General features: G+C 39.5%; 1 protein-coding gene across 1 annotated transcript in view; it reads right to left on the reverse strand.

Moving 5' to 3' along the window:
• The window catches only part of LOC144979052 (uncharacterized), an 18,860-nt gene extending 14,547 nt beyond the window's left edge, over nucleotides 1-4,313 (reverse strand). The window contains exons 1-4 of the mRNA XM_078925665.1: nucleotides 4,208-4,313; nucleotides 2,882-2,985; nucleotides 1,704-1,869; nucleotides 234-463 (exon numbers count right to left, since the gene is read on the reverse strand). Of these exons, the coding sequence (XP_078781791.1) occupies nucleotides 234-463; nucleotides 1,704-1,869; nucleotides 2,882-2,894 (409 nt within the window). The 5' untranslated portion in view covers nucleotides 2,895-2,985; nucleotides 4,208-4,313. The remainder of the gene's footprint in view (nucleotides 1-233; nucleotides 464-1,703; nucleotides 1,870-2,881; nucleotides 2,986-4,207) is intronic.
• Nucleotides 4,314-10,000: the final 5,687 nt, after the last annotated feature.

Below are 10,000 nucleotides of genomic sequence, written 5' to 3' on the forward strand. Positions count from 1 at the left end.
TTGTTGGCGGTTGTCAAGATGGTGGTGATGGTGGTGAGATGGCCTGGTCGGGGTTTATGTTTTCATAATTAATTAACAAATAAACAAATAATAATAAACTGACAATAAACAAACAAACATACAACAACAACAAAAGCAACAACAACAACAGCAGCAACAACAACAACAGCAACAACAACAACAGCAGCAACAACAACAACAAAAACAACAACAACAAAGAAGATGACACTTACCGTAATCCGAAAACTTGGTTCTCCAAGGTTTGGACTCTGTGACGTCATAGCCCAGCTTGTGTTTGAGATCCTCTATCAATCTCCCGCCACCTCCCCAGCGGTCAGCGGTCAGGAATCCCGTCAAGTAGCCAATGGTCAGGGCCAGGAGAACCAAAGCAAAGGAGAAAGCACAGGCCGTGGGGGAACAACATCGGCAGGTTTTGGATTGGCTGGGGTGGTAGGGGGAACGGCTGGGGGGGGGGGAGGAACGAAATGGACGTCACTCAGCTCCCTGTCATTGTTTTTTGACAGCCATTTTGGCGATTACTTCTCACTAAATTATATCATTCTGACTGTAAACGTTCAAGGATACACGCAATTTTTTGTATTGGTATGTTATATCTGGCTGTTAGATGTTTTGAGTATATTACCTAAAGCATAGCATCAATAAGTGTGGGGATTGTGGGGGGGGGGTAGGCAAGCAGGACTTGAAAGAAAATTTAACAAAGGGATAAACTTATAAAATGAACTTCAATATGCGCAATTTCCACAAAGGTTGATCAAAACGCTTTACAAGTAATTCTGAGCCAGCAGCAACACTTGACAAGGCCTGGCATGCAGGATGAGACGTGACACGATATGGCAATTATATTTCAACAGACAAATCTGTTACTGGTCCGGTACTCATTTATACCCGAGTACAATGATACATCGTGAGTAACGAGCCTTTTCCAAGGACTCAACTTTTGCAACGTCCAGAGTGGGACTCGAACCAGTGACCTATTAGTAATGGGCACTTTTTAAATCTCCATCACTACCTATAGCTAGGTACTCTTTAACACTTGAGTTGAGTGGGGTAATGTTGGTAAAGCGCCTTACTGAAGGACACAATTTTGGAACTTGGATTTTTCACTATCACTGCCACCCATCCACACACTGACCGCTCTTAACATTGCTTGATTTTTCCAACAAGCCGCAGCACCGTAACGTGGTTGAACCACAAGCAGGATGTTGTATCGACTTGAACACAATATATACAAGTCTGAGTAGACTGTGTGGCTATGGGCGTGGTCTAGTGGTATGGCACTCGCCTTCCAATTGAAAGGTCCTCGGTTCGAGTCCCTCTCTTAGCGACGCATAAGAGTAGGCTCTTTACTCATATTCTCTCACCGTAATCAGGTGTAAATGAGTACCTGGCCGTTAACAGCATTTTTTCTGTCAGAAAAAAAAAACCTGTAAAATGGCCTAAAAAGGCGTCATGCCCCGTCCTACATGTTAAGTGTTGCTGTTGACCAGGGATCATTTGTAAAACGCTTTGAGCACGTTTAGTGGATACTGCGCTATATAAAAGCTCTAATTTAGAGTTGGGGAGGGGGGGGGGGTATTATGGTCTAGGCTAAATTATAATCCATAATTTTTTATGTCTGTTTGAGAATGTTGCCATGACAACAGAGACACAAACAAAACAATCAGGGTTTTCTTCCAACTTACTTTTTCACAAAAGGCTTTCCTGTGAAACTTGATTTAGGACTTGAAGACACAGCAGCTTGGAATTCCTCATTTCTCTTATTGACGTCATCATGGATTGATGACGTGTCACCTACGTCATCATCGTCACTTCCGCTTTCAAGAACTAGCAATTTTTTGTATTGTTTGTCTATGGGGTAAAGAATTTGGCAAAGCTACATGGATGACGTATTGTAAATGATAGAATATAAGTTGACAATGTTAGTGATATTAACGATGATGATGATGATGATGATGATGATGATGATGATGATGATGATGATGATGATGATGATGATGATGATGATGATGGTGACAATATTTATCATAATCATCCTCATCATCACCATCATCATCATTTGTCACCATCATCATCATCATCACCACCGTCATCATTATCATCACTACCACTACCATCATCATCATCATCATCATCATCATCATCATCATCATCATCATCATCATCATCATCATCATCATCATCATCATCATCATCATCACTATCAACATCATCATCACTATCAACAACATCATCATCATCAACAACATCATCATCATACATCATCATCAACACCATCATCATCATCATCAACATCATCATCATGATCATCATCATCATCACCATCATCATCATCATCACCATCATCATCATCAACATCATCATCATCACCATCATTCATCATCCCATCATCATCATCACCATCATATCATCACACATCATCATCATCACCATCATGATCATCACATCATCATCATCATCATCATCATCATCATCAACATCATCATCATGATCATCCATCATCATCATCATCATCCATCATCAACATCATCATCATCACCATCATCATCACATCCATCATCATCATCACCATCATCATCATCATCCATCATCATCATCATCATCATCATCATCATCATCATCATCATCATCATCATCATCATCATCATCATCATCCATCAACACATCATCATCATCATCATCACCACATCATCATCATCATCACATCATCATCATCATCATCATCATCATCATCATCATCATCATCATCATCATCATCATCATCACCATCATCATCATCACAACATCATCACCATCATCATCATCATCATCATCATCATCATCGTCATCATCATCACATCGACTCAACCAATACAATGTATACCTGTTTGTCTCATGTTGTTCTATTACTCCCTCAGTCACCCCCAGTTGTTACCAAACACTGTCAAACAACGAAATACACAATGCTGTTGGAAATAGCTCTCTTACCTAACAATAATATGAATGGAAAATGTCCACATGAAACAGAAGGTTGGAGGGGGGGGGAGAGAGAGATAGAGAGAGTGTGTGTGTATGTGTGTGTGTGTGAGAGAGAGTGAGAGAGAGAGAGAGAGAAAATTGATCACGTGATTGAAATAGTAAAAGGTCATCTGATATTACAGGAGATTCCCATCAAGTCTTTTGTGTACAAAATGGATTCCCTGTAGTCCTTCAGAGTTAAACGGACAAAAGCTATTGCTTGCTGCCCTTTTGATGGAACGCTAGTCTATTCCAAAGTACTTTCCACCAGGTCAAGCATACCCAGATACCCAATCACTTTTGGGTGGACAGCGGTGTCTGAAAATAAATCTCGACTTCAGCCGGTTACGTTGTGACTCCCTTGGCGTGGAGGAGTCCAAGGCAAATCATTACAGCACATTGACTTGTAAAATCCTTATAAAACTTGAGCATTCAAATAGCCCAATACCCACGAAACGGGATCAAAGCGCAAGACATGATGCCTACAATGCGCTATGATTTTTTCTTTTTGACAAAGACAACGTTGTTAACGGCCAGGTACTCCTTTTACACCTGAGCGCGGTGAGACAATGTGAGTAAAGAGCCTTTTCCAACACTCAAATTCGCGCTGCGCAGACCAGGAACCGATCCCGACACCTCCCGATCCAAAGGCGATTGTCATAGCACTAGACCACAAAGCCGCCTATCAAGCGGCGCTGAGCGAGATCAGTGACTAAATTGGTGACAATGACAGCAAAACGATTCAGGTGTGAAACGCAACCCGACAAAAAGCTATGATAACCATTGTAACATTTCTAATGAAGACTTGGAATGTATGAAACAAAATTAACTAGACTCATAATTATGATGCGTTTGGGGAATATATCAAGCATAGAAATGCCCATAGGGCATGGTGAAAATCCATGAGATAAATGGCAATATTACTCATACACAAACACACAAACACACAAACACACACACACACACACACACACACACGAGCCAAAACATCGCTGCATAATCTAAACGTTATAGGTGACGTCACTCAGCTCTCTGTTTATTGATTTTAGACCGCCAGGCGGGAGATTAGCTCTCACTAAATTCTCTCATAATCATCATCAAACCACACACGTTTAGGATAATACATTGTTTTGTGTGCTGGTAAGAATGATCTGGCGGGCAGAACAGGTGAATATTTTAAGTAAACACATACCGTTAATATAACATAGAATCCAACAGACTCACTGAGAATATCAAAACCAAAGGGAATATTGAAAAAATCAAAATCACTCCGTGTGTGTATGCGTGTGTGTGTATGTGTGTGTAGGTTTGGGCAAAGAGCGTGTAGGTAACGATTGTTTGTTACCAAGAGCTCTCACTTCCGCTTTTGGAAGCCAAGCATCTTCCGTCTTCTACTCGATTTTCGTCATTGTATCAGTAAGCCTAGCGCGCATGATACACGCGAGCACACCAAACTCGCTGTCTCGCCTGGCACGCGACAATAGCATTGCGGTTAAGAGAAGTGAGAGCTCTTGGTAACTACGTTACCCTACACACTCTTTGGTTTGGGTCATGGTGTGCGTATAACACATGTGTATATATATATATATGTGTGTGTTTGTGTGTGTGTGTGTGTGTGTGTGAGTCGTGTGTTTGTATAACACATCTGGAGTGTCCAGCATCGCATTGGTTGTCGTGCTGGACATCTTAAAACTTATCTAGAATGACAAAGACCATAGATTTAGATGACAAGATGACCAATGGGCCATTCACATGCTACGTCAGAATTAGGTAAACCGCCTAGTGATGCTATGCGTTTTTGTGAAATACTCGCCAATTTTGCCCGCCAGATCAATCTGACCAATACACAAGACTGTGTGTATCCTTACACATTTTATAGAAGGAACGAAATTGGCGTCACTCAGTTCTTTGTTATTGTTTTTAGACAGCCATTTTTATTATTAGTTCTCACTAAATTGTATCAATCAAACTATAGATAGAACGAAGTTGACGACACTCAGGTCTTTGTTATTGTTTTTAGACAGCCATTTTTATGAGTAATTCTCACTATACTGTATTAACCAGACTGTAAACATTCAAGGCTACACATAGTTTTGTGTTGGTCCGTTTTACTTCCGGATGGCAATGTTGTGAGTTTGTTAGCCAAGCACACAGCATCTGTATGCGAACGTGCTAACCTTTAACATCTCATTAGTAACACAAATGGGATTCAATAGTCTGATGTCACGTCCGGCCAGCAACCAGCAGCTTGGTTCTAAACAAAGAAAATCGGTACTTTTTATTCTTCATGCTGGCTAGGACTTTTTCACATGTAATGTGATCGGAATGTATAAAATCCAAAACATGATCATATTAATAATGCTTTTCTCCTCTGGATACACTTTTATGCTCGTCGGAGAAGTTTTTCACAAGGGCGTCCGCCATTGTTCCGATAGTTTAGAACCAGTTACTAAGTTAGGATGCGTCTTTACAAGGGAAGTGACGTCACGACTGTTGAAGCCTATTCCGATTGATAAGAATTGGTCCGTTCACCATCTCGTCGTCACACAAATCTATGTCAAAGATAAAGCCGTTGTGTATTGCTTACGTCACAGATCGTAATGGAATGGATGAGAAAATGACCTGATGTCCTGTTCAATGGCTACTCGGGCATTCCTCGAACAAATGGAATGTACTATCAATTAATATAACAACAACAACAACAACAACAACAACAATAACGCAATATTACACTGGTCATAAATAACAATGTGAAATTGAATGTAAGCTTCAATTTAATTACAAAAACAGATGAAATGGACGTTTCGGGTTTCCCCTGAAACACAACAGATGAATGAGATAATGTGGTAATGGCGTTGAAACTGCCAAGTCCAGATGGACTATCCGATATAGATAGTATGCGCTTGGATAACAAGCTCACAACATTGCCATCCGTAAGTATAACGGACCAACACACAAAACTGCGTGTAACCTTAAACGATTATAGTCTGGTTAAAACAGTTTAGTGAGAATTACTCATAAACGTGGATGGAAAAAAAAACAAAAAAAAAACAAGGGCCTGAGTGACGTCAACTTCGAACTATCTATACCTTTAGTATGACCAGTTCCATTGTTTGTTTTGCTTTTTTTTTCTTGTTTTTTTTTTTGGCCGAAGAAGAGTATTGACCCCGAAACGTTCCGTGTTTAGTATTTTGTTGAGTTTTCTTTTTTCTTTTTGTTACATTTTTTTTTTCTGTAGTCGTTTCAATAATTTTTTCACACATTAAAAAAATTCGTCCTTTGTCCACATGGCTAAGCATCCACTCACCTCGATGATGAAGCAATGGTTATCGCAATGAATGACAACCTCAGTCGATGTCAAGCACAAATGAGAACGGTCAGTGACGAAATGGGTGACCATTGAAGTAATTTCCAAACTTACATTTGAACGCGTGTCGCTCTTTCATGTTAGATATCTGGGTTCAGATTTTCTTCTTCTTCTTCTTCTTCTTCTTCTTCTTCTTCTTCTTCTTCTTCTTCTTCTTCTTCTTCTTCTCCTTCTTCTCCTCCTGCTCCTCCTCCTTCTTCTTCTTCTTCTTCTTCTTCTTCTTCTTCTTCTTCTTCTTCTTCTTCTTCTTCTTCTTCTTCTTCTTCTTCTTCTCGGTCGTTAAAAAAGTTGTCCCAATGTAATATTACCAAACAGACGCCATGTTTCGTCCTACATGCTAAGTGTTGCTGTCGGCTTGGGACCACTGGTAAAGCGCTTTAAGCACGTCTAATGGATATTGCGCTACATAAATGCATATGTTTTTAAAGCAAAACAATCAAAATTATAGGGATACCTCATCGTATTCCTGATTTTACGGAATGACTAAATCGGGATTTCCCCGAAACAAATTTGGTCAAAAATTAATCTTGATCGTCAGTGTGATTTAAGGGAGACAATTCAATAATAATTTGAGACCAATAGTTATTTTCGAGTTGCGTACCTTGATTGTCATTAGAGTGCAGAAAACAACCTATGACTGATTGTCTGAGCTGTCAAAAGAGTTCAAGTCTATGAACTTTCGATTTAACTGGATTTCACTGTAACATCATTTTGGATTTGTAGTTTTATTTATGATATTAAAGATATAAGACTTTATATAGCGCAAAACCCATTCTTTGCGCTCAAAGCGATTTACAAGATAAGATGACTCATTATACCTCTAAAGTTCCATTACAATTATTTTTTTTTCAAGATTAGACATGTTTGCCATCTCATTTTACACCTGAGTAAGGTGATAGAATGTGAATAAAGAGTCTTTTCCAAGGACTCAACCTTCACCAAGAAAGTGAGACTCGAACCCGAGTCCACATGCCGGAATCTGACAACTTGACGATAAAGTTTTATATTCAGGTTTTTCTTAGGTCGCTTCGATGCTGTTTTAGTTCTTCGACGTTTTTCGACAATTGCAACACTTTTAGGTCATCTCAGCGCCAGTAAGAAAGGGCTGGATAAAATGTCACCCGATCCATCAACCTGATATTTCATCCGTTTTCCACTTCTTCACATTTGACTATGAAAAATTCTCCGAATTCCAATGGATTAGAATGAGCCTCGTTTTAGTATTTAAAAAAACTATCAAACCTGGGACTTCACTAAAAAATCTGATGCTAACATATGTAGTTCTAAGACAAGAAAACGCGACCGTTCTGGAATTTCAAGTATTTAAAATTTGGCCAGAAAACTTTTCCTTCAATATCAAAAGATTAAAATCAATCTTTGCATGGCAAACACGGGTTTGAACCTGTGACTCGCGAAGCCCCAGATTGGAGAGTGTTTGCCAATGTTAAAGTCATTTTGATAGATCGATCTTTGAAGGACGAGTCTGCTGTCCAAAATGCCCTATACGTGTATTTTGAGAGAGAGAGAGAGAGAGAGAGAGAGAGAGAGAGAGAGAGAGAGAGAGAGAGAGAGAGAGAGAGAGAGTGACGTCATTGACATAGTATCAGTAGGTCACGTGATGAGTACAATGTCCAATTCGTGTATTTAGAGAGAGAGAGTGACGTCATTGATATAGTATCAGTAGGTCACATGATGTCTGACAAGCACAATATCCAATAACTGTATTTAAAGGGAGAGAGTGACGTCATTGATATAGTATCAGTAAGTCACATGATGTCTGACAAGCACAATGTCCAGTAATATAAACATTTAATCAAGAATTCAAATTCACACGTCACATAATTAGTATTCAGTAAACATTGTATTATGGGTAATTGAATTAAATATTCTGATGTTACGTCGCCCAGCAACGGCGAGCAACGTGGTTCTAAACAAAGAAAATCGGTACTTTTTATTCTTCATACTGGCTAGAACATTTCATATGTCATGTGATCAGAATGTATAAAAGTCAAAACATGATCAGATTTATAATGCTTTTCTACTCTGGATACACTTTTATGCTCGTCCGTGAGAAGTATTTCATAAGGACGTCCGCTATTGTTCAAATAGATTAGAGCCAGTTACTAAGTTACTATGCGTCATTTCGAGGGAAGTGACGTCATGACTGTTGAAGCCTATTAGTAGTCAGTACAACATTGTATTTTGGATAATTATATTTTAGGGGTTGACAGTCACCTGCAACACTTTAAGGTCAAGTCAGAGCCAGTACAAGGGGAGATAATTGGAGTGTAATAATAACTGATATTTCACGTACCGACTCTGACTAAGGCACAGACTCGAACTGCGAAGGTGACACTCCGATAGTCGAAAACACATATCAATACTGTATTCATGATTCATACTGTCTCACACACAAAAATAAACACTGTCTCCCTTTCGGTAAAAGACTTCAGGCAAGGTCCGGCCGAAAACAGATTATGGTTTCATCCCAGAGCAAGGACGTATTAACAAAATATTATTATTAAATCTACCGGATTATCAAAAGACACGTGTCTAAAATTTTAGCCAGAAAACTTGTCCTACAAATATCGATTGATTAAAATGATCCTTATCTTGGTCAAAACTCTAAAACTTGGAACTTGGAGTGTTCATCGAAGCCCCGGGTTTGAGAGTGTTTGACAAGGTCAAGGCAATTTTAATCGACCTATATTTGAAAAACGAGTCTTGTGACCTTGACATTAAAACTGGTTTTGGGGTTAGTCAGTATTTGGACACGAATGAAGAAATTAAGGAACAGGCACTGGTGTAAGATAAAGGTCCGGACAAGTGTGTACCTATACACTTTCCTACACATTTGTTCAGATTTTACTTTGTACACAGACGTGAGTCATATAAATCCCTGCAATGATATGGATTATGTAAACATGAAATGAAGTGAGAGAAAAAAAGTCCCAGAAAACAACAGAGAATAAAAACTTTTGTCGCATTGTCGCATTTGGTCTAGTGGTATGACACTCGCTTTCGGATCGAAAGATCCTGGGTTAGAGCCGTGCTCGGAGCATAGACGTCTAGTTAAGTCCTTGGAAAAGGCTCTTTATTTACATTCTATCACCGTACTCAGGTGTAACATGAAAAACCTGGCCGTTAAATATCGCCTAACAGGCGTCATGTCTCGTTCCATATTTTACGTGTTGCTAGTGGTCAGGGACCCCTTTTAAAGCGCTATGAGCACGTTTAGTGGCTATTGCGCTAAATAAATGCACTATATTTAAGTACATAGAGTTTGACAGCGTCATGCTTAAGCGCTATAGAAATGCTATTATTTATTTGGGAGTCAAACTGACGACGGACCGATACGGAACCTCAGCCTGGCCACGAGATGGACGCACATCCCAAATCCCCCAAAGTTTGTTTATCCCCCCCCCCCCCCTATTGTCATCTGGCACTTCATTTCTTGTTATGATCAACACCAGTGCTTGCTCCGGTCACCTTTCTGTAGGATTCAAACATGCACACATTGTCACACCTGTCAGGTAGTCAATATTGATTTATTCATTTCTTATCAAATGGCACAGACAACAATTTGACATTGACTCACAGATTTCAATACAGAAGAAA

The sequence above is a fragment of the Berghia stephanieae genome, chromosome 8 (genome assembly GCF_034508935.2).
Source record: "Berghia stephanieae isolate SIO BIC M18660-M18661 chromosome 8, UCSD_Bste_1.3, whole genome shotgun sequence".
Taxonomy (NCBI): domain Eukaryota; kingdom Metazoa; phylum Mollusca; class Gastropoda; order Nudibranchia; family Aeolidiidae; genus Berghia; species Berghia stephanieae.